Consider the following 26,073-nt stretch of genomic DNA (forward strand, 5'->3'; position numbering starts at 1 on the left):
AGGTCAGAGCGATAGGTATTTTTCAAGACACTAATGAGCAAGAAACACATAACCAAACCCCTATTTGTAGTTTCCCCCCAAGGTTAAGAGGAATGGGTGTCTTAAAACAGCCGTGGGGGTGGTCACTTACGCTGAGTAGATGCTGCCTACAGGTCTTACTCATTTTTTGAAAATCACTTGGAGGCTTTTTACAATCAAGGTTTGTATAAATTTCATTAAATAAATAAATGTATTTACTTCTTCTCTAAGACGGGAACTAATAACAGGGTGGTAATGGGAGGGCGGTGTCTTAACTGTGGTGGCTCCCGGGGGGGAAGGAGCAGTCAGGTGTAGAATGAGAGTCAGACTAGGTTCAGAGTTCAAATCTCAACTCAAGTCACAAAGCTCAATGGATCAGGGTGATTAGGCTGAGAGGGAGGGACTGGCCCACATCTACCGTATTTTTCCATCTATAAGATGCCCCCGCTTTTTTGGGGGGAGATTTCACCCCTCCCATATCCAAGAATCTCCTGAGGAGCCTGCTGATTCTACAGAGAGGAGGTGCAATGTTCTGCTTTCTACTTATTCAGTCAGTCAGCGAGTGAGTCAGTCAGTGTATCGGAGAGAGAGAGAGTGTTAGAGATCGTGTCTAGAGATAAGGTTGCTGCTAAGAGCAGCTGCAGACTCTCAGTGTAGCATTGATTTATGCTTAGATCTTTTAGCTCTGTATATAGTTTTGTATCATAATTGTAGCTATAGAATAAAAGGAAGATATTCTACAGAGCTGCTCTCCGAGTGGTTTATACTCTGCAAGACTCTGCAGCGCAACGGCTGTATTATTGTGCAAGGGAATCCGGTGCTCTCAGCTCTAAGCTGTGAGTCCACAGCACGGTGACCTGTCCCTGTGAGAAAGGTGGTCGCTGGCAGTGCTACCCAGCTCGCCTAGCCCAGTCGGGGTTGAAGTGCATGAGTCCAGCTGGTGCACTGGCTCAAGGGCGATGCTGACAGAAGGATGTATCCGTGTATAAGAGGCCCCCTAATTTTTGACATTATTTTCTAGCGAAAAAACCTAGTCTTATACATGGAAAAATAAGGTAATTAAGTGGAGATTTTGAAGCAGGTGATATTTTCCAACGCTCATCAATTAAAAAGGCACTAATTGACATATTTTAGCCAATGTGGTGCACTGCTGTATACTGGTCATGAAGACGCGGGTTCCAAATTCTATTGTATGAACCTTAAGTCGGTCACACAGTTCTACCTCACAGGGATGTTGGTAGGATAAGATGAGACCACGTACGCAGCCTTGGGAAAACTGGAGGAAGGACAGGTTAAATAAAAAAATAAGAGCCGCCACCTGATAGGATGTGAACAGAAGAATAAGTTTGTGGCCTCCTTTACAAGTCTATTGTACAAAGCCTTCACATTTTCTCTTCAGCAGGACTTAGAGCCCAGCCAGAAGTCTTTTCCACAATACTCCAATGTGAGGTGGGTTAACTGGAGATACTGGGCATTGAACCTGGGAAAAGAGGCAAGTTACTAGTCCTCAGTGTGCTTAATCACCAGTATCCACCCAGGTAGGATATTAGCCACCAAATTCCTCTGGGTTTGTTGTTGTTGCTGCTGTTGTGTCATCAACCTACATCACAAACTTCCGACTCCCAAACGCAAGCACGTTATGTATTTGATAATAACTAACTCCCAACTGCAAGCATGTTACGTATTTGGTAATAACTAACATTTATATAGGAGTCCAGCTAGCCAGGCTCTTGTGATCCAGGATGTAATTGCAGAAAGGCCACAGGCACCTAGTGGACAGCGCCTGTGACGTCACCGCTAAGGCACCCTCGGTTGCTAGAACGTGGATACATTCACACAGTAACCACAAAACTGGCTCATCCCAAAACAAGAGATAGGGAAAGGTAAAGGGACCCCTGACCATTAGGTCCAGTCGTGGACGACTCTGGGGTTGCGGCGCTCATCTCGCTTTACTGGCTGAGGGAGCCGGCGTACAGCTTCCGGGTCATGTGGCCAGCAGGACTAAGCTGCTTCTGGTGAAACCAGAGCAGCGCACAGAAACGCCGTTTGCCTTCCCGCCAGAGTGGTACCTATTTATCTACTTGCACTTTGGTGTGCTTTCGAACTGCTAAGTTGGCAGGAGCAGGGACTGAGCAATGGGAGCGCACCCTGTCGCGGGGATTTGAACCGCCGACCTTCTGATCGGCAAGCCCAAGAGGCTCTGTGGTTTAACAAACAGCGCCATCTTATAACAGGTTTGGGATGGGCTTAACACACAACTGATGAAAATAAGAATCGTCAAAACAGTCACTTTCCTCAAGAACTCAAACTGGGGACGGGTGGGAAAAGAGGTTTATAAATCCACCCTTAAGAGACGAGGAATGCTATTGTTATGACCCTGCCTAGGAATTTTAAAATACCTCATTGGAGTCCTGAGATGCCACGGCTGCACTGAGTGGAAGTTTAGCTCTAATTTACGCCTTAATCCTTTCTTGTAGGAGAGGGGGCATTTGCAAGACTGTTAACTCGGGAAAACTTGCAGTGACAAAATTCAGGGCCTACGGTTCTTTACCGCCATTTAAAATTCAGCGCGATGTGGCGGTAAACTGATTTTTCAAGGCATTTTCAAGGCATTGCAATGTAAATGGAATGCTGGAAATCAAGGCGTAAGCGCTACAATTTATGACCAGGAAAACTACCACACGCAAAAAGCCCACACCTGAATGTAACCCATGTCTTGCAAACTAATTTCTTTTAAAAAATATACTGTTTTCCAAATGAAATCTGAGTCACAAAGACGCCATTTCAGAAGTCTGTGATAAGCCAGGCGTTCACATTCATAACCCTGCCTAATAAGAACAGAGAGTCACAGCAGATTAAAAAAACAGGTAACTTTCCTTCTCAATGATCACACAACATCCCTGGCAAAACACCTTTTTTTTTTAGGAGTGGGCAGGGAACGACCATGGTTGGGGCAGGGAGATTTGAGTTGCATCCTAGCTAAGCATTCCAGTTGTTTATTTACATTATGTCATTACACTTATTAGTCTTTTTAAAAAAACAGACAAACAAACACAGAGCCAACTCAAAAGCAACAAGCGAACATTAAAACCAGCATAAAACAAAACAAAAAGACAATTGTGTTTTTAAAAGGCAGGATTAAAAGATCCCACCCAATCAAGGAGCCTACAGATAACGAAAGCCGAAGGCCTTGCAGAAAGGTAAAAGGTTTTCCTAAAGGTGAGCAATGATGGGGATCAGGTGAGCATCCCTGTTTCTAACCAGAAGAGACGGTTTCCCCCCTTTGACCTTTTCTTACTCTCTCAGCAGCATATATATATATGCTAAAATCCACTCAGAAGCCTTCCTCCTTCGGCTTAAAATTAAGTTTTGTACACCAGCCAACTGACCACTTAAATGTTGTCCTTTCGCCAGCAGTCAAATATTCTATGAGGCTTGACAAAGCGGACAGCTGTCTACTTAGCAAAAACAGCCTTTGTTTCAAGTTTGGCTTTTTAAAAAAAATGCTTGCTGTTACGTTTGCTTTATTTGGCTTAATAGCCTTTCTTAAAAAATGGACTTGAAGCAGATTCTGTGTTCCAGGATTAAATAAAAAGCGCGTGTCATGATCTGTTTGTTTATTGGGAGCCTTAGGGAGTGTTGTGCAAAGTTGGAACATTAAATAAAAAGGAGCTGGATTCCTTTGCTACCGAACCAGAGTTACCAACTTTGTTTTTGTGTTCCGCCTACCTGCTAAACCTGCTGATTATTTAAACTTTAAATGATTTAAATCACATTTCTGTTCCAACACAAATAAAGTGTAAAATGCTTCACTGTTACTTGACTGGTCAAATGGATAAATCTTTTTTTCTTCTTTTTTGCTGGGTCAAATGCCCAAATTTTTATCCAAGCGACAGCTACTCATTAAAGAAAGGGAAAAAACTCTCGTTCAGAGTGTTGTTGTTGTTTTACTTTTTTAAAATGCCAAGACCCGGACAAGGAATGAGCAGCAAATTAAGCCAAGGGAAAGGCTGGGAAGGAGAAACTCATTATCTTGGCCTTTTAAGGTGAAGGATCCGATTTGCAAGACGGTCAAAGTTCATGCTTTGATTCAGCAATTTCAAGAATTTGGGTGGGCAGAGGAATTTGCAAAACCAGATAAGAAAACAGCAGAGAAAGAACAAGATAAGGAAGGAGAGAGAGACAATTCAGGTGAACTACAGTACCCTACCTATCTCTCTAAGGAGAGTAAACACAGGTAAATTTAGCTATTGGGCAGTTTACAAATCCGTGTACCAGAGGTTTTATTTACAATTAAGTGGCACGTAAATTCTGTTAAATAAATACTGGTAAATTAACAAACACAACAGACACCCACTCTGTTTTGCAAAAGTGCAAGACATTAACATCCGCCTGAACTTGCATTAATTTTTTCAAAAATATGTTCCCACCATCCATCCTTTCAACTCCTACCCCACCTCCCTTCCCCAAAAAAGGACTATTTCGGGAACATCTCATTAATTTGCCCTCCTCATCTCCCAGCGGAGACATCAGATAAGCAACCATTTTCAGCAGCAAGGAGTGGCATCATCATGTCATTATTGGTGCCATCCCAGAGAGGTCTGACATGTCAAAACAGCCAACCTGCAATTCCTTCAGATAACAGTTTTAAATTGTGTTCGACCTTCCGCTGCTTCTCGGGCACCTGAGAAACAAGACTCATTCCTAAGAGTCTGTGACCAGAAGGAGGAGGATTACCAGGAAGAATGGATGAAATTTAAAGACTATTTAGTAAAATATGTTAAGTTAAACTAATTGGAGAAGCTTGCAAATAACAGATAGGACATAATCAGATAATAGGATGAATTAATATGTTTAATACAGAGTTGGAAAGGAAAATAAAAATATTTTAAGTGACTAAGTTAATTTTATAAGAATAGTGGTTTTGGAAAACCGTTAAAATGATAAAAAAATTCCTTCCAGTAGCACCTTAAAGACCAACTGAGTTAGTTCTAGGTATGAGCTTTCGTGTGCATGCACACTTCTTCAGATACACTGAAACAGAAGTCACCGTTTCAGTGTATCTGAAGTCAGTGTATCTGACTTCTGTTTCAGTGTATCTGAAGAAGTGTGCATGCACACGAAAGCTCATACCTAGAACTAACTCAGTTGGTCTTTAAGGTGCTACTGGAAGGAATTTTTTTATTTTGTTTTGACCATGGCAGACCAACACGGCTACCTATCTGTAACCGTTAAAATGATATACACTGAAATTCAAGCAGGAGGATATGAGGAAGTCACTCAACAATGTTACCAAGTTTGGTTTAAATACGGTTGAGATATATGTTTGTTTTTCTATTTGTGTGTTTGTTTTACAATTTTTTTGGAAAATTAATAAAAATTTTGGAAAAAAAAGAAAAGAAACGAGACTCATTCCTGCATCTCACAGTACAAAACACTCCGATCAAAGACCACGCAACCCCATTGGAAGCCTCCCCCCCAAAATAGTAAGATGTTGGAAAACCCATAGGGACTCCCCAGGTAGCAGGCCAAGCCCCAGTCACTGACTCCCAGACCCCTACAACTAAATCTACCCTGGGATTTAAAGAGTCACAGGGATCCTGATTTAAGAATTTTATGGGGGGGGGGAGATGGGACAACCCCAAACTCACTAGGTGACCTTCACAAGTGACAGGTAATGTTGGGAGAGTCTCTAAAACAGGGTGGATCTGATTTAAATCACTAGTCAGTAAGACTTGATTTAAATCTTTCCTTTTTGGAATAATAAATTTCCAGAGCGGTTTTTACACTTGTATCAAAAATTACTGATTTGGTTATACTATTAGAAATGCATAGACAGATAATTATGAAATTACTGTGAGGTTCAATAAGTGAACTGTTCATATTTGGACAACTTTTCTGCTGTACTTTATTTGGAAGGGGAAAAATAATCATTTACTTAATAACAATTTAAACAACTTATTTAACTAAAGCAATAACATTGTAGCATATGTATCCATGTTTGTTAACTTAAAACAAATCCTTATTTCCTGATGAACAGCCTTTGGACTATAATGTAAGCTAAACAGAAAACTACCTTTAGAAAGATTTTTCTTCCAAAGCATTTTATTTTTAAAATCCTATTTAAATAAAAAAAATCTATTTTTTTTTTAAAAAAAACAGTGATTTTTATCCACCCTGCCCTAAAATAAGTCCTAGAAGAAGAGAGACCTTTAGGAACTGCAACCTCACAAACATATAGGAATAGATACATACATGTTGTACCACATACAGTACAACAAAAATCACTATGACAAAAGTTAAAACACAACTGCGGTGAACACTGGTAATCCTCACAAACTCATCAGGTGGCCTGAGGGAAGTCATTTTCTCCTGGCCTCCATTTCCCCCATTGCCATCTGCAAAATGGGCACACAAAAGCGTTTCCTTCCTTGCTTCCAAGGGTCAATGTTACGGCCAGATGATACGGCACACAAAGACAAAAACCTTTTATTAGACTTGGAGGGTTACGACAACAACTTCGGCTGGCACGCTTACTTATGGCGGGATAAATGGAAGATATATAAAGGATTTGGGAATCATATTTTCAGAGGACCTTTAATTGAAATATGGGATAAATATAAAAATCTGCTGGAACCAAAAACCCCACATTGGCTTTCACCTCTAGAAGTCATGTGTGTGAAGACTATTAATATGAGAAATAAATGGGCAACATATAACCAGTTAATAATTAAAGAAGATGGGAAATGGATTGTACGACCATACGATCAGGTTAAAGAACATGTCTATGACTGGTTACACCATCTCCAGGTGAACCAAATGTTCAGGAAGGATCTTAAAGAAAGAGGCTATGCAGAGAAAGAATCTAAGTTCCAGACGGAAATTATAAACAAAGAAGAAAAAATTGTTTCGAAAATGTATAGGATACTGTTGGATTGGAGTTTAGGGGATGAGGAGGTTAAGTGTGTAATGATTCGCTGGGCAAAGGATGTAGGACATAATATACTATTTGAAGATTGGGAAAAACTCTGGAAGGAAGGACTAAATTTCACGGCGTGTGTAACGGTAAAAGAAAACATAATGAAGATGTTTTATAGATGGTATTTAACACCTATGAAACTGTCGAAAATGTATAAGGTGGATAATAAGTGCTGGAAATGTAGGGTTAGTGAGGGTTCCTTCTATCACATGTGGTGGGAGTGTGGAAAAGTTAAACAGTTTTGGGAAAAAATCTATATAGAACTGAAGAAGATTTTAAAATACACGTTTCCAAAGAAAGCAGAATTTTCCTACTAGGTATATTGGGTTATGTGATAAGAAAAGAGGATCGTAAATTAGTATATTATGCGGTTACAGCAGCAAGAGTAATGCTGGCCCAGATGTGGAAAAAGCAGGAGACACCAACGGTGGAGGAATGGAGATTTAAGCTGTTGGATTATATGGAATTGGACAGACTTACAGGCAAAGTAAGATACATAAGAGACCAAAAGTTCACTGAGGATTGGGGAAAATATGTAGATTACTTGGAATTCATTAGTCAAGGGAAAATAACGCTAAAGGGATTTAGAGACGCACTGTGAAAGACTGTGAGTTATTGTTTAAAGAGAATAGGAGACCAAATAATATGTAAGGTTAATATACATTAAGAAATGTATATAAAAAGGTACAATGACAATATATACTAAGAAATGTGTAATTTAAAGTGTTACTTCAAATGATTTTCGGGAAAGCTAAAGGAAGTTTTGAAAACGAAGATTAAGAAATGTAACCAAAGTAAAAATTAAGTTTCTATATATTTCTCTTGCTTTTATTTCTTTCTTTATTTCTATTTTTCTGTGCAACACTTTTATTTCTGTATGTTTATATGTGTGGGTGTGTACATATTCTTTACTTCTATGAAATAAAAATTTAAACGGAAAAAAAAAAACCTTTTGGGGGAATCCATTTTCAACTGAAGCATGGCAATTATGTCCTAAATCTAGCCACTGCTTTTGACATTTTGCACAGATCACCCTGCAAAATAAATACTTCTCAAAACCGTTGAGCCTCTCAAATATTAAGTGTTACAACTCAGAAGTCACTGCAGGAATAGCAGTAAAAAATTATATAGCCTCCTCCTTACAGAGGAGTGTATGCTATGTATTTCTTCAAAACACAGTTTGCTTTTCTCCATTTTTTTAAACAGGACACCCAAGGAAGAAGCAAACAGAGCAATCCAATCAGCAGACTCATGCATACATATAGGCAGTGATCCTAGCTACACCTACTCAAAAGTAAACCCCACAGAATTCGATGGGGAGTCACTTCCGAGCAATCAAACTTAGGTTTGAAGCAATCTTGAAATCTTGAGTCTACTTGACTTTAATACAAGTTCAGACTAATCCCAGATAAAAAATGTGTCTCTAGTAGTCTCTTCCACACCAAATATGAGCTTTTTGGCCCAGAATTGAGGATATCATGCCTCCCCCCCCCCCCAGCGAAAAAACTATAACCTCTACTTTAGGGGTGACTGGCAAAAAAAGAGACGGAGACTAAGAAATACTGAATATATGTCTGGAACTTGCTGGCATAAGGGCCAACTGCCCATGCTCAGAGGCAACCTTTACAAAGCGCAATGAGCGACAGCTAGTATTTACCGTATTTTTTGCTCTATAAGACTCACTTTTTCCCTCCTAAAAAGTAAGGGGAAATGTGTGTGCGTCTTACGGAGCGAATGCAGGCTGCGTAGCTATCCCAGAAGCCAGAACAGCAAGAGGGATTGCTGCTTTCACTGCGCAGCGATCCCTCTTGCTGTTCTGGCTTCTGAGATTCAGAATATTTGTTTTGTTTTCCCCCCTCCAAAAACTAGGTGCGTCTTGTGGTCTGGTGCGTCTTATAGAGCGAAAAATACGGTACATTACGAGTAACCACCACACAGGACTATCTTATACAGTACTTATTTAACTGAGTGCCAACTGTACTCAACTAACAGGGCGATCCTACGCAGGTCTACTCAGAAGTAAGTTCTGCTAAGGTTCAAGGAGTTGTACTCTCAGGGACAAGATTACAGTCCAAGTGTTTATAGGATTCAACCTTGATCTGCCAAACACTTCTGGCTGCTTTTAGTATCACATTATAATCTGATTTTGACTTAGAACGAACTTGTCTATCTTTTTGACAGTCGTTTTTCTTTTTATATCTCGGACGCCGCGTTATTCTTAAATAATGTACAGTACTGCATTTAAACACACACACAATCACAATACTTCATTTTCTTTTTCTTTTCTTTTAAGTATCAACAGGGCACATCGCTTTCCAAGGGTGTGAATTTGATGCTCCTCAGAGTAGACCCATTGAAGAAACATGACTAATTCAGGTTCAGAAAATTCAGTGGACCTACTCTGAGTAACACTTAGCAACCTAAAATCCTTTTTTTTCCTTTAGAAAAATAGCAAATAAAGTTACCAAGGAACGATGCTTTACAAAGGGGAAGGAATTTTTTAAAAATGATATTAAAAAGGAAAATACTTGCTACGGGAGCTGTTTGTTACTCTTTACAACTGCGACAGTCTTAGAATCATACAATCATAGAATCCTAGAGTTGGAAGAGACCCCAAGGGCCATCGAGTCCAACCCCCTGCCAAGCAGGAAACACCATCAGAGCACTCCTGACATATGGTTGTCAAGCCTCTGTTTAAAGACCTCCAAAGAAGGAGACTCCACCACACTCCTTGGCAGCAAATTCCACTGTCGAACAGCTCTTACTGTCAGGAAGTTCTTCCTAATGTTTAGGTGGAATCTTCTTTCTTGTAGTTTGGAACCATTGCTCCGTGTCCGCTTCTCTGGAGCAGCAGAAAACAACCTTTCTCCCTCCTCTATGTGACATCCTTTTATATATTTGAACATGGCTATCATATCACCCCTTAACCTCCTCTTCTCCAGGCTAAACATGCCCAGCTCCCTTAGCCGTTCCTCATAAGGCATCGTTTCCAGGCCTTTGACCATTTTGGTTGCCCTCCTCTGGACACGTTCCAGTTTGTCAGTGTCCTTCTTGAACTGTGGTGCCCAGAACTGGACACAGTACTCCAGGTGAGGTCTGACCAGAGCAGAATACAGTGGCACTATTACTTCCCTTGATCCAGATGCTATACTCCTATTGACGCAGCCCAGAATTGCATTGGCTTTTTTAGCTGCCGCGTCACACTGTTGGCTCATGTCAAGTTTGTGGTCAACCAAGACTCCTAGATCCTTTTCACATGCACTGCTCTCAAGCCAGGTGTCACCCATCTTGTATTTGTGCCTCTCATTTTTTTTGCCCAAGTGCAATACTTTACATTTCTCCCTGTTAAAATTCAACCATCTTGCAAAGGTTGTAAACATTAGAGAAAAGTAAGTTTTATTTAAAAGTTTCATTTTTATCTATAAAGGCTCGAACAGGGGAGGCTGAAAAGGTGCAGAGTCGCTTACCGGGTTCTCTCCCTCCGGTTGCAGATCCACCAGGGTGCAAAGGCTCCGTGCCCCGTTCATTGCAGCAAACCTGGCCTGCCAGCTCCGCTCCCGGCGACGCTTCCTTACGACTGAAGGCGCATCCGGCCACGCCCGCTCCTTATATACTGGCCACGCCCACTTCCCCGCCCCTACCGCCTCGACACGCCCCTTCGCTTCTTCCCTTACTCGCCCGGCCACGCCCACCCTCCGTTCTGCAGCGTCATCTCCCCTCGCGCTGGCCACGCCTCCCCGCGCTCCCAAAGGCCCGCCCACCGCTGCCGTCATTCTTTTGTCCGCGGCGGCGCGGCGACTCCTTAGGCTCCGCCCCCTTCCCCTCCCAACTCCCTTTCCCCGCACATGCGCACTCGCTTTGTCCCTTTACATGAAGACATTGGCAATGTATACATCTATTAACTAATTGGTTAGTCCCACGCATAAAGTCTGCAAACGTTTGAGGGCAGGGAATTGCCGCTAGAGTCAGGATGCCTGCCGTCCTCAGTGATCCAGCCTTCAGTCAATAATAATTCATTTTAATATTTTCAGTAATTATTAATTATTGGCTATTAAGCAATTAATAATTTCGTATAAACTCGTTATTATTAAGTTTTGGCTACTTATGGAGATTATTAATAAACATAATTAAGAAATTGCAATTTTATTTAAAAATTACAATTGTAATTGTTATTGATTAGCCTTATTAAATATTAGTAATGGCCATGCATTAGTTACTGAGTGCATGGTATTGTAAGCTACCTTCCAGGCTCGGGTAGTTTACGGGTAGACTGCTTTGCTCCGAAATTGCTTTAGTTTTCATTGCTTCCAGATACAGCATGAGACACACAATTGTTTTGCAACAGCATCATTTAGAGATACACAAAACAACACACTCTGGCAAGGCTTTTAATGTTTGGGTTGCCTGTGTGTGGAAACGAGGTTACTGCACAAAGGGGAAAATAGCTCAGCTGTCAGAACATGAAACTCAATCTCAAGGTCTTGGGTTTGAGCCCCTCATTGGGCAAATGATTGGGCAAATAAATACACACACACACACACATACATATATGCAGCAGTGTTGAATAGTGGTTAGAGGGCTGGACTAAGATCTGGGCGTGTCCAGGGTTCAAATCCCCACACAGCCCCATGACGTTGGTTGAGTCACAACCTCTCAGCCAAACCTACCTCACAGGGTTGTTTTGAGAATACAAGGGCGGGGGGGGGGGGAGAGAAGCACATGGACTCCCTTGAGCTCCTTGGAGGAAACGTGGGGTAGAAATGTGACAATGAACAAAACTAAATATATAAAGTGGAAACACCAAGCACCACATCTCAAGAGCATGTGCAGAGTGCATTTTGCCTGTACTATTAAGCAGTCGCCTTCAGGCACATCTCCACCAACCTGACATGGCAGGTGGTCTCCTGGAGCCATCGTTGGCCCATAAACCCAGGACTGCAGCTTGGCATGGACAGTCTGTGCCAGTTTGCTCCCAGGCCCTGAAGCCTGAGCTCAACAGTGGCCAATATCTTTTGTTTTGTTTTTCTGACAAGGCCCACATGCCCTCAGGATGTAATCTGGCAGGTGCCACAAACCAAATGAGTGACATTCTCTCTCTCTTGAGTGGCACATCTCATTTTTTAAAATTATTTTTATTGATTTTCCAATAAAAACATCCAATTAATATATCCAACCATAATACTCCAATTTAAAAAAAACACTAAAATTTAGAAAAGACCAAATTATAGTCCAAATTATAATTATTAATTTTCCAGAGCTCCCCACGGTCTGGATCTTTGAAGCATATCTCCACATTTCGGTCCAGCCTCTCCTCATTGATTCCATATTTTCCACATCTCGGTTTTAATGCTTTAGGCACATCTCATGTTTAATGCACCCTCTGCGAGGCATGCTCTTTTCAGCTGTGCAAACCCCCACCCCCTGCCCACCCATCAATGCCCGTAGGTCCCACCAGTGCCTGGCATGGGGAGATGGCAGAGAGTGTGAGTCCGCTGATTCTCTCTGTGGCTTTCCATACCACTGGGAATCAGTTCTGCTTTGAAGGCTCCTGGCCCCCTGGAGCCTTCAAAACGGGGGTCTACAAGAGTCAGTCCTCCCACCCCCATGCTGTTAAGAATGGAAGAAGAGCTCTGGAGCTGGATCAGGCCAATTTCCTGTTCTCACAGTGGCCAAATGCGCCTATCTCAACCCAGAAATTGAGATAGACTGTCTCTGGAGCTGGAGGTTCCATCAGAACATCTGAGAAGCCCTGCTGGATGAAGCCAAAGTCCCACCTAGTCTCACATCCTGTTCTTGCAGTGTCCATAAGGGACAGCTACACATTGCTGCATTGGGGGGGGATTGGACTAGATGGACTCAGGGGTCCCTTCCAACTCTATGATTCTAAGCAGAATCTGATCTCCCCATTTTCTTGTTGTTTAGTCCTTTAGTCGTGTCCGCCTCTTTGTGACCCCCTGGACCAGAGCACGCCAGCCACTCCTGTCTTCCACTGCCTCCTGCAGTTTGGTCAAACTCATGTTCGCAGCTTCGAGAACACTGTCCCACCATCTCGTCCTCTGTCGTCCCCTTCTCCTTGTGCCCTCCATCTTCCCCAACATCAGGGTCTTTTCCAGGGAGTCTTCTCTTCTCATGAGGTGGCCAAAGTCTTGGAGCCTCAGCTTCAGGATCTGTTCTTCCAGTGAGCACTCAGGGCTGATTTCCTTCAGAATGGATCGGTTTGATCTTCTTGCAGTCCATGGGACTCTCAAGGGTCTCCTCCAGCACCAGAATTCAAAAGCATCAATTCTTCGGCGATCAGCCTTCTTGATGGTCCAGCTCTCACTTCCATACATCGCTACTGGGAAAACCATGGCTTTAACTATACGGACCTTTGTCGGCAAGGTGATGTCTCTGCTTTCTAAGATGCTGTCTAGGTTTGCCATCACCTTTCTCCAAAGAAGCAGACGTCTTTTAATTTCATGACTCCTGTCACCATCTGCAGTGATCATGGAGCCCAGGAAAGTGAAATCTCTCACTGCCTCCATTTCCTCCCCTTCTATTTGCCAGGAGGTGATGGGCCCAGTGGCCATGATCTTCGTTTTTTTGATGTTGAGCTTCAGACCATATTTTGTGCTCTCTTCTTTCACCCTCATTAAAAGGTTCTTTGATTCCTCCTCACTTTCTGCCATCAAAGTTGTGTCATTTGCATATCTGAGGTTGTTGATTCTCCCCATTTAGGATCCTACAGAACATAGCTACCAAGGCTAGTAGCCCTTGATAGCTGCTCCCCTCCTCCCTGTATTCATCCAATGCTCTTTTAAAACTCTCCAAGTCAGTGGTCATCGATCTGAATCTGCTGAGCAGCGTCATCCAGAGATTTGGAGGGCGTTGTCATCAATTTGCTGATGACACACAGCTCTTATTTCGCCTTTACATCAGAAAGTGCAGCGGTGAATGTGCTGGTTTGGTGTCTTATTTCGGTAATAGGCTGGACAAGAGCCTGGAGCCCTAATCTCCAGAACAGGAGAAAACAAGCAGGCTCCATCTTTCCATGTGAGATATTTGAAGATAGCTCTCATATCTCTTCTCAGTCACCTCTCTTCCAGGCTAGACAAAATGAGAGGCATAGATACAAGATGGGTGACACCTGGCTTGAGAGCAGTACATGTGAAAAGGATCTAGGAGTCTTGGTTGACCACAAACTTGACATGAGCCAACAGTGTGACGCGGCAGCTAAAAAAGCCAATGCAATTCTGGGCTGCATCAATAGGAGTATAGCATCTAGATCAAGGGAAGTAATAGTGCCACTGTATTCTGCTCTGGTCAGACCTCACCTGGAGTACTGTGTCCAGTTCTGGGCACCACAGTTCAAGAAGGACACTGACAAACTGGAACGTGTCCAGGAGGGCACCCAAAATGGTCAAAGGCCTGGAAACGATGCCTTATGAAGAACGGCTAAGGGAGCTGGGCGTGTTTAGCCTGGAGAAGAGGAGGTTAAGGGGTGATATGATAGCCATGTTCAAATATATAAAAGGATGTCACATAGAGGAGGGAGAAAGGTTGTTTTCTGCTGCTCCAGAGAAGCGGACACAGAGCAATGGATCCAAACTACAAGAAAGAAGATTCCACCTAAACATTAGGAAGAACTTCCTGACAGTAAGAGCTGTTCGACAGTGGAATTTGCTGCCAAGGAGTGTGGTGGAGTCTCCTTCTTTGGAGGTCTTTAAACAGAGGCTTGATGACCATATGTCAGGAGTGCTCTGATGGTGTTTCCTGCTTGGCAGGGGGTTGGACTCGATGGCCCTTGTGGTCTCTTCCAACTCAAGGATTCTATGATTCTATGATTCTACCCAGCTCCCTAAACCATTCCTCATAAGGCTTAGTTTCCAGACCCTTGATCATTTTGGTCGCCCTCCTCTGCGCATGTTCCAGCTTGTCAACAGCACCCAGAACTGGACACAGTATTCCAGGTGTGCTCTGACCAAGGCAGAAGAGAGTGGGACTATGATTTCCCTTGATCTGGACTCTAGATTTCTGTTGATGCAGCCTAGAATAGCATTAGCCTTTTTTGCTGCTGCATCACATAGTTGACTCATGTTGAGCTTGTGGTCCACCAAGACCCCTAGATACTTTTCACATGTACAGTGGTACCTTGGGTTACAGACACTTCAGGTTACAGACTCCACTAACCCAGAAATAGCACCTCAGGTTAATAACTTTGCTTCAGGATGAGAACAGAAATTGTGCTGCGGCGGCAGCGGGAGGCCCCATTAGCTAAAGTGGTGCCTCAGGTTAAGAACAGTTTCAGGTTAAGAACGGACCTCCGGAATGAATTAAGCTCTTAACCCGAGGTACCACTGTACTGCTGGCAAGCCAGGTGTCCCCCATCCTATATTTGTGCATATGGTTCTTCCTGCCTAAGTGCAGAACCTTACATTTGCCCTTATTGAAATTCATTTTGTTAACTTGCTTGCACCCAGGTCTCCAATCCGTTAAGGTCATTCTGAATTCTGATTCTGTCTTCTGCGGCATTAGCTACCCCTCCCAGTTTGGTGTCATCTGCACATTTGATGAGCACCCCCTCAATTCCTTCATCCAAGTCATTTATAAAGACGTTGAACAACAACCGGCCCAGGACACAACCCTGCGGCACCCCACTTGCCAACTTTCCCCCAGGATGACGAGGAACCATTAATCCAGCGGTTCTCAACCTGTGGATCCCCAGATGTTGTTGAACTACAACTCCCATCATCCCTGAGCTCTGGCCTTGCTAGCTAGGGATGATGGGAGTTGTAGTTCAACAACATCTGGGGACCCACAGGTTGAGAACCACTGCATTAATCTTTGGGTTAGGTCGGTCAACCAGCTACAAATCCACCTAACAGTTACCTCGTTTGACCCACAGTTTACCAGTTTCCTCATGAGAATATCACGGGGGACTTTGTCAAAAACCACACTGAAATCAATATATTGTATACTACACTCCCTGTGTTCAAATTTAAATCAGTCCTATAACCAAAACCATGAGAACTGGAAACTTAACTGTTATATTTAAGGGATAAGGCGTAGTTCCTAGCAGCAGATCTCAAACACACACACACTGGGAGGCGAGGCCAGAGAAAACCTATGACAGGAATAAAGGTCTTTGATGTGAACACATCCGTGTCTTTTTATATTCTCCGTTCCGGTTGTTGATGTAAGGAAAGGCCAGCGCTTGTGTGAGAGACACACCCCTGAGAGTTAAGGATAAATTACAGGGCTCGCTCACCCTGCCAGAATCATAAGGTTTAAAACGAAAACAAGAACTGGGTAAGGGCTTTTGTATGCTTTTACTCCGGCTGAACCCTTAGGAAAAGCTCCTGGCAGTTTCATCAGTAATTTGTTTTTTTCCCCTATAGAATCATGAGGACTAGAAACGACCCCTTTTTTAAAAAAAGAGAGAGAAACCCTGCATTTGCTCCTTAAATAAACATCAGGGCTAGGCCTGCCGCTTCTGTCTATTTGCAAACGGCTGTGTGTCTTTGCATCTTAATCCAATACAGCGGAGCCACAGGAAGCAGGTGCTCTAACACAGAGCCACAGCCTCTCTCTTAAAGTAAGGCGCTAGTCCTCATGGTTCCTGAATACAGGGCTGCTCTAGAAAGCCTTATCTAGCTCTTATACCTAGTCAGGCCAATGGTCTGCCTAGCTTCATACTGTACTGGTTTCCTCTGTGGGGTTTCAGTCAGGGATCTTGCTATAAAGCACATTTAAAGAGCACACACACACAAATCCAAGAAAAAGAATTGTAGTTTGTTAAGGGTGCTGAGAATTGTAGCTCTGTTAAGAGGTAAACTATAGTTCCCAGGATCTTTGCTGTGTGCATTAAATGTGCTTTAAATGTGTGTATGCAGCTTATTCTTCCTCAATCTAAGAAATATTACGGAAACCAAAGATCTGGCTTGTTAGCAGTGTGAAATTCAGCCCTCTATATCACCTCCTGGCAAATAGAAGGGGGAGAAATGTAACGAATGTCCTACAGAGGCAGTGAGAGATTTTACTTTCTTGGGCTCCATGATCACTGCAGATGGTGAGAGCAGCCACGAAATTAAAAGACGCCTGTTTCTTGGGAGAAAAGCAATGACAAACCTAGACAGCATCTTAAAAAGCAGAGACATCACCTTGCCAACAAAGGTCTGTATAGTTAAAGCTCTGGTTTTCCCAGTAGTGATGTATGGAAGTGAGAGCTGGACCATCAAGAAGGCTGATCGCCGAAGAATCAATGCTTTTGAATTCTGGTACTGGAGGAGACTCTTGAGAGTCCCATGGACTGCAAGAAGATCAAACCGATCCATTCTGAAGGAAATCAGCCCTGAGTGCTCACTGGAAGGACAGATCCTGAAGCTGAGGCTCCAAGACTTTGGCCACCTCATGAGAAGAGAAGACTCCCTGGAAAAGACCCTGATGTTGGGAAAGATGGAGGGCACAAGGAGAAGGGGATGACAGAGGACAAGATGGTGGGACAGTGTTCTCGAAGCTACCAGCATGAGTTTGACCAAACTGCGGGAGGCAGTGGAAGACAGGAGGGCCTGGCGTGCTCTGGTCCAGGGGGTCACGAAGAGGCGGACACGACTAAAGGACTAAACAACAACAACCATGTACTGAACCAAACCCTCGATCCGTGTACCTCAGTATGGTCTACACAAGGCATGTCCAACTCCCAAGAGAATGGTAAAGGTAAAAGGTAAAGGGACCCCTGACCATTAGGTCCAGTCGCTGATTGCTGAAGAATGGATGCTTTTGAATTATGGTGCTGGAGGAGACTCTTGAGAGTCCCATGGACTGCAAGAAGATCAAACCTCTCCATTCTTAAGGAAAGTGCTCACTGGAAGGACAGATCCTGAAGCTGAGGCTCCAAGACTTTGGCCACCTCATGAGAAGAGAAGACTCCCTGGAAAAGACCCTGATGCTGGGAAAGATGGAGGGCACAAGGAGAAGGGGACGACAGAGGACGAGATGGTGGGACAGTGTTCTCGAAGCTACCAGCATGAGTTTGACCAAACTGCGGGAGGCAGTGGAAGACAGGAGGGCCTGGCGTGCTCTGGTCCATGGAGCCACAAAGAGTCGGACATGGCTAAACGACTAAACAACAACAACAAGGGTGCTGAGAATTGTAGCTCTGTCAGGGGTAAACTATAGTTCTCACGATCATTGCTGTGTGCATTAAATGTGCTTTAAATGTGTGTACGCAGCTTATTCCCTATTCTAAGTTTCTTCCTCAATCCAAGAAATATTACGGAAACCAAAGATCTGGCCCCTCGCTGACACACACAACCTGTCCTAACACCCCCCCTCCATTTTATCCCAAGCCCCTTGACTCCTCAACTCCGCTTCAAGAGATCTCCTTGCCTCTGTGCCATCTTTGATATTCCTCCCTTCCTAAAACTGCTTCTGGCCACAAAAATACCAATTTCCTGCCTGTTGACTCTCTTCAGTTCCATCCGTTTTTCTGCATTCCGCGACTGCCCTTTGGAGGCAGCTGAACATTCTGTGTCATCAGAGAAGGTCAAGCAATGGGGAAAGTGTTTGCAGACAATGGCATTTTTTTAAAAAAAGCAGTTGCACACACATGACACATAACAAAGAGCAACTCTGTTATTGGAATTTGTATCCTGGAAGTCATCAGGAAATCCTATCCACCCCCAAGGCATTGGTAATGTCACTGCCAATGACATTTTGGAACAATACAAAGAACAAAACAAATTTAAATACGTCCTGCACAGGTCAGGAATTTTAATTAGGTGAGGCCGAGAAGGAACTTGAGCGGTGTGTACACAAAACACATCCCTCCCACCCCGAGAATCCTGGGAAGTGCGGGGGGCCGCTAGGAGCGCCTTGGAAGATGGCCGACAATACCATCTTTCCAGCTTGCACGAGTTAATTAGAGGCTGATTATGGGGAATAAATCAGTCTCCCTCGTCTTCCCAGAGGTTTGGGAAGATGCTGCCTCACCTGCAGTTGCCATAAATCACCCCCGAGTTCGGAAGAAGGAGGGGGTGAGAGGCACTGGGCGGAAAGCCCTCAGGTAGGCTTTGGAACTCCCTGAAGCTGCTTCCAAGAGCGAAACTGGTTGCGTTGCTTAAGAGTAACAAAAATTGGAGAAGTAAACGCACATGCTTCGAGTGAGGTCAGGAGTATTTTATCTGCTAAATAATTCCACCACTGAGACGATGAAGAATGGGACAGAAGGAACAGAGGACAGCATCAAAGATGGCATACATATTGGTATGTTGAACGGAACGGAAAGAGGGGGAGACTTTCTTCTTTTTCAATATGATTTACCTAACAACCCTCCCCCTTAGAAGAACCATCACAACGACTAATTGCAAGTGGGATCAAAAATAAACTGGGGGGGGGGGGATATACGAATTAAGGTTTTACTCTGTGAAAGATTTGGAAAGAAGAAAGGCTCTCTTTGTGACGCAGTTATAAAAGTGGTCCGACACCGAGAGGCAGACCTTTGCTGCAAGATTGGTAGTCTTAGGGAGGGTGAGCCGTCATTCTGCTATCAGGTTTGGATCGTAAATCCAATAACCCTCCTGGACAGACTTATTTACGATGCAGCGGGTCTGGGAAAATTAACGAGCAGACATTTAGACTGTATTTCATCGGAACGGAATAAGATGGCGATGCCCACTCGAACGGGACTCTTGGACTATTGTATCTATGTGAGTGAATTACGAGAGAGCATTACAAAGTTCACACAGAAATATAAACAAGACTGTTTCTTTCAACTCACTTGTGGAGACAACTCGGAGGTGATTGAGAAGAAAAAGGGTAACGACAAGGAGATGAGAAGATGGGATTGTGACTATATTGTAAACATCAAAGCAGCAGGAATATAAGATGATTGGACTCCTACCGATCTCGAAGCATGGGTACCCCCCACAAAAAATGTATAATTAGGCAAAATATTTGGATTTTATGATTTGTATTGTTATAATTTAGAATAATTAGTATGATATGATTTGGTAAATGGAAATTTAATAAAAATAAATTTTTTTTAAAAAGAGAATCCCAGGAAGTGCAGTTCGCCCTTCACTGGTCTGCAAGTTCATAGCGCCCGTAAAAAACTACAGTTCCCAACATTATTGGAAGGGTGCTTTTAATATATGGTGCGTGCACAGTCACAGAATAAAAAAAAGGAAACAGGAACTTTGTTTGGCCAAAAGAAACAGAGGCTGCCATTGCTTGGGGGCAGAGACACCAAGTGACAGGCAGAAATTCTGCAGGTGCAGCTTATGTCCTTCACTGCAGCTCTGTGCTAAGGGGGAAAGCTTCACCTGTGAGTTTTCTGCTGGACAGGCAGCTACTGAATATTATCCTGAAAGAGCATTAAAGATAGCAAGCTCCCTTCTCAATATGTATTACATCTGATCAGACCGAGAGATAGAGAAATATTGTTATATTCATGTTATTGTAAGTTGCCTTGTGCTTTTAAAAAATGGAAATGCGGAGAGAATTTTTTTCAAAGGAGGACATTTAAGAAGGAGAAAACCTGCATTTGCTGGATCCGTTCCCTTCGGTATCTGTTTTATAATTTTGCTTTTCATCTTTTAATTTTCATCTGTTATCTGTCGCTATGCTTGTTCTCTCTCTCTTATATGCATTATATTCATTTTCGTTAAAAATGAAACAGAAAAGCTATACCAAAAAAATAAATAAATTCCTTTCAGCGTTTCCGCCTGCAAGTCTTCACACCAAATAGTCTGCAGCCTGCAAATTTGTGTTGGCTATGCATGACATATTTCCTATCTAAATTTGACTGCCTCCTCCAGGTGATTTGAATATACTTCTCCGTCAACATGCAAATGTATTTTCTTTTCAAAAAACACAGTTGGTTTCTTTCAAATGAATCAGACCCCGAGTTCAAATTACGCCCCTTCTGCTGTGCCAGCTCCTTGAGATCTGGCTGAGTTACCAGAATTCATGATGAGGCCAGCAATATGCCTTTTCCTTGAGAGGGCGTCTCTGCTTATCGCATCATCATGTCAGCAGACGCCTCCTTAAATATCTTGAAAACATATTGAGGTTTTGTCCAAATGCTAATTTGTTTAATTGATTAAACGAGTCAAATTACAGAGGATTAATCACACGTACAGACTTCTTTTTTAATCAAGTTGCTGAAAACATGTCAAGCACACATCAGTGAATATTCAACACCAAAGCAGGTGTGTTGACACACACCCACACCCAGAACGAGGGTTTATTGGGGTGCAAGCCCACCCCATCCAATAGCCTGGGTGCCCCTCAATAACAGATAACTGTGCAATTGCTACCAACACATCTTAAGTCCTGAAATAACTCATTTCCATTATTTATTATATTAATATCCCAAGGTTCTTCTCACAACAACCTTGTGAGGTAGGCTAGGCTGAGAGGCCGTGACCGGGCCATCAAAGCTCCATGGCCAACTGGAGATTTGAACCCGGGTCTTTCCCTAGTCCGGCACTCTAACCACTGCACAGCCGCTGCCTCTGAAGGGCGGCAGGTTCCCCTCTCCTGCCTTACCAAGTCAAATTGCTTCAAGAACAGGCATCCGTTTACCGAAGAATTGGAAGAAACAATACTTACCAACTATCAAAGAATGGCAGATGAAGATGAGACCAGAGAGACGAGACGGTGGAAGAAGATTGGAAGAAGTTTAAAGAATATTTGAAAAAAATATGTTAATATTTAAATCTTAGAATAGCTTTGGAAGTGGATATAGGCTGTAGGGTTAGAAGTAGAAGATAGGGTATTTTAAAATAGTATTATTTTTAAGTATATAATGTGAAGTTATTTTAAGTGTGATTAAAAAAAAAATTAGAAATTATAATATAATGCTAAAGATGAAATAAAATGAAAATCAGATATGGGGGACTTGGGGAAGTCCACTTAACAATGTTTAGAAAAATAAGGCTATGACAAGAATTTGTTTGTATTGTTTGTCTTTTCTGTTTGCGTTTTTTATTTGTAAAATGAATTTTTAAAATTGAGAAAATTAAAAAGAGCAGGCATCCGTTTTCTGCCGGTCGCAGTGTGGCTCACTGTCTCGAGTCATCGGGAGCTTTTAAAGCAGTCTGACAATGCGCAGGTCCTGGTCTAACACTCTGACGGGCACATCTCACAGACTCAAGACTCATCGGCGCATTAAACGGAGCACAAGCCGTGGGCCAGCGCTTGTGCGAAAGGCTGTGTACACTTGTGAGAAAGAGTGAACACGTTTGTCGTTGAACCTTAGAGGTGAGCAGCTACATGGCTGCACAGCTTGTGTACAGTGGTACCTCGGGTTAAGTACTTAATTCGTTCTGGAGGTCCGTTCTTATCCTGAAACTGTTCTTAACCTGAAGCACCACTTTAGCTAATGGGGCCTCCTGCTGCTGCCGCGCCGCCGGAGCACGATTTCTGTTCATATCCTGAAGCAAAGTTCTTAACCTGAAGCACTATTTCTGGGTTAGCGGAGTCTGTAACCTGAAGCGTCTGTAACCTGAAGCGTATGTAACCCGAGGTACCACTGTACTTGTCAAATGCAGCATGTAAACACTCCTTGCAGAAGAAGGACTTAGTGGGTGAGCTTCTACCTTGGGTGCAGAAGGTTCTGGGTTCAATTCCTGGCATCTCCTGGTAGGGTTGGGAAACAGTTTCCCATCTTCTTCCTATCTTTAAATCAGCCCCATATTTCGAACGCTGAGGACTGGAATCTTAATTTCTTTTTTAAGGAAAAGACTGCAGCTTAAATGGGCAGGGCAGCTGCCCTGCATGCAGAAGATTTTCGGTTCAATCCCAAACATCTCCAGGTAGAGCTGGGAATGTTCCCTGCCGGAAACCCCTGGAGAGAGCCTGCCAGTCAGTGTAGACAATACTGAGTTAAATGAACCCCTGGGCTAACTTGGTTGGAGACAGCAGCTCCCAATGTTCCTACGAGAGCTTCCTCTGAAAGATATAAAATGAAGAGACATCTTTTTCTCTCTCTCACCAAAGCACTCACCACACCAACAGCCAGAGAGACCCCCCTTTCTGAGGCAGGAACACCTCCAGGGACTCCCCGCAGGTAGACCACTCCTGGCTGAGGAGGCTCTATCTGGCCTCATCCTCACAGACCTAGGAGAAACATTTATCCCACTTCAGGGATGGCGTCTAGACGGGAGCGGATTTTGCCCGAGGGGTCAGCCGTGAGCTTCCTTGGCCCCAAATCACTGGACAGATCTCCATCTAGTACAATTTTGCTTCCCAGAGTTGCCTGCACACCATATCTTTAAAGCACTACCCCCCAAAGAACCCTGGATACTGTAATTCACGCCACAGAACTACAATTCCCAGCACGCCCAACAACCTACTTTTAACAACCCCTCCAATAACCTGAGAACTATAGTTTACTTCTCCCAGAGCGACAATTCCCAGCACCCGTGACAAACAACTTTTATAACACCCCCCCAAGAATCCTGCAGTTCACCCCTCGCAGTGCTACATTTCCCAGCACCCCTGACAAACTACATTTAAAGCAGCCATGCACCCCAATAACCTGAGAACTGCCATTTACCTCTTTTTTAAAAAGCTACAGTTCCCAGCACACCAACAAACTACATTCAAAACACACCTACCCCTCCAGAATCCTGGAAACTTTAGTTCGCCCCTCACAGAGCTACAATTCCTAGCACCCTCGACAAACGACAATTCCCATATCTTTTTGTGGGGATCGAATGCACTTCCAAAACGTCGCCAATCCAGTTCATCCATCCTTCCTGGGCCAAATTTGGCACAAGGTCCGCCAGTTGCCGACCCCGGTCACCAAGCAGACTCTGCAGGAAACCCCTTCCCCTTCAGAGACTCACCTGGGGGCAGAAGACCCTCCTCTCCTCCTCTGGGCCCCAGAGATGAGGGTGCAGCCAGCTTCTCCCTATCCCTCCGGCCGGCATGGAGAGCCTCCTGGGACGGTTCCAGGAGGCCATAGCGCCTTTTCGGCTCGGAGCATCTGTCGACAACAACCTCTCCTTCTTCTTCTTCTTCTCCTCCTCACCTGCCTGAGCTGAGGAGCCGGTCTGACCTCCAGCTCGGCTGAGAGAGGTGTTCCATCTTTCCCTTGGGCTGCTCCTCCTCCTCCTAATTGTCACATTCCCTCGAAATTACATCATGGAGGCCCGACGATGAAGGAAGTCTTCAAACACATCGGGGAGGCTGCATGCACAGCGACAGAATTAAAGCAGATTCTCCCGTGGGAATGTCTTGTTGTTGTTTTTTTAAATTATTCATTTTTCTTTTTCATTCATTACATACATCTCAAATTCTGAACGTTTACTATATAGTCCTCTTTCTCTCCCCTCCAAGATTTCCCCAAACTTCGGCTTCTGGTTTGTTTCTGCTTTCACCCGCTTTGCTATCTCTCAGCAGAAAAAGATAATAATATTTATTTATTTATTTATTTATTTATTTATACATACATACATACATACATACCCTGCCCATCTGTCTGGGTTTCCCCAGCCACTCTGGGCGGCTTCCAATAAAACACTAAAATACAATAACCTATTAAACATTAAAAGCTTCCCTAAACAGGGCTACGTAGTACTAATAATATAATAATAATAATTTATTATTATTTATACCCTGCCCATCTGGCTGGGCTTCCCCAGCCACTCTGGGCAGCTTCCAACCAAATATAAAAACACTGTAATACATCAAACATTAAAAGCTTCCCTAAATAAGGCTGCCTTCAGGTGTCTTCTAAAAGTTTGATAATTGTTGTTCTCTTTGACATCTGGTGGGAGGGCGTTCCACAGGGCGGGCGCCACCACCGAGAATGCCCTCTGCCTGGTTCCCTGTAACTTGGCTTCTCACAGGGAGGGAACCGCCAGAAGGCCCTCAGCGCTGGACCTCAGTGTCTGGGCTGAATGTTGGGGGTGGAGACGCTCCTTCAGGTATACTGGACATAACATCAAACCTAAAAACGTAGAAATAAAAGTAAATACACCATCTTATTTCACCATCTTTCTCCTCCTGTGGTTTCAGCGACTGGTAATCAGAAGTGTTATGTACTGAAGGTCTCACCCTGGGCCAGCAGGGGGATACTGTAGATAGTTATGCAAATGAAGGATCGAAAGTGACGTTCAGTGATTGGATAGTTTTAGAAAGTTGCTACAGTAACGTTGTAGTGGAGCTCTATATAAGCAGGCTGACTGAGCCCTTCAGTTCAGTTCTGTTCTGGCCTCTGAATAAACAAGAGCTGTTTGAAGAATCGCTGTGTCGTCTGACATGTTCACGAACCACTTAACAAGAAGCACTGCTGCCTCTGGCTGTGGAGGTTCTGGTAACCTCCGTTAATTAATACATCCAATCCTCTTTTAAAGGTAAAGGGACCCCTGACCATGAGGTCCTGTCGTGGCCGACTCTGGGGTTGTGACGCTCATCTCGCTTTACTGGCCGAGGGAGACGGCATACAGCTTCCGGGTCATGTGGCCAGCATGACAAAGCCGCTTCTGGCGAACCAGAGCAGCACACGGAAACGCCGTTTACCTTCCCGCTGGAGTGGTACCTATTTATCTACTTGCACTTTGACATGCTTTCGAACTGCTAAGTGGGCAGGAACAGGGACCGAGCAACGGGAGCTCACCCCGTAGCGGGGATTCGAACCGCCGACCTTCTGATCGGCAAGTCCTAGGCTCTGTGGTTTAACCCACAGCGCCACCCGCATCCCTAGATATATAATAAATGTTCATAAATGTACTAAGTACATAGATCAGCACAGGAAGACCGACCTAAAACCATTTTTGATTCCCAAACTGACCAAATGTTTTCTCTGCAAGGAGCGGGGGTCAGGGAGCCTTCCCACTGTCTCAGGAATTGAGTAATCAGCATTTTAATGGGTGACAGACTATCAGGAAAGGCAATCAGGAAAGGCAGATAACCTGGCAGACAGGAAAAATGCGTTCAGATTTCTGCTGTAGACCGCCTTTTCTGTGATGTAGGTATGTGGGAGGTGGTCTTGGGTTACACCCCTTCTTTGATGTATGTATGACGTACCTCGGTTTTTTAACGTAATCCGGTCTGGAAAACCATTTGAGTTCTGAAATATTCAATAA

General features: G+C 43.7%; 1 protein-coding gene across 3 annotated transcripts in view; it reads right to left on the reverse strand.

Moving 5' to 3' along the window:
* Positions 1-24,022, reverse strand: part of TUFT1 (tuftelin 1) — a 58,454-nt gene extending 34,432 nt beyond the window's left edge. Inside the window, exon 1 of one of the 3 annotated variants that reach the window (XM_081841181.1) lies at positions 23,830-24,022. In XM_081841181.1, the coding sequence (XP_081697307.1) occupies positions 23,830-23,946 (117 nt within the window). In that variant the 5' untranslated portion in view covers positions 23,947-24,022. Of the gene's footprint in view, positions 1-10,464; positions 10,565-23,829 lie in introns of those variants that run through there. The other 2 variants (XM_081841180.1, XM_081841182.1) reach the window with 2 other exon arrangements.
* Between the last annotated feature and the right edge of the window lie 2,051 nt (positions 24,023-26,073).

This window comes from Podarcis erhardii (genome assembly GCF_964252035.2).
Source record: "Podarcis erhardii genome assembly, chromosome: 15".
In the NCBI taxonomy this organism is placed as follows: domain Eukaryota; kingdom Metazoa; phylum Chordata; class Lepidosauria; order Squamata; family Lacertidae; genus Podarcis; species Podarcis erhardii.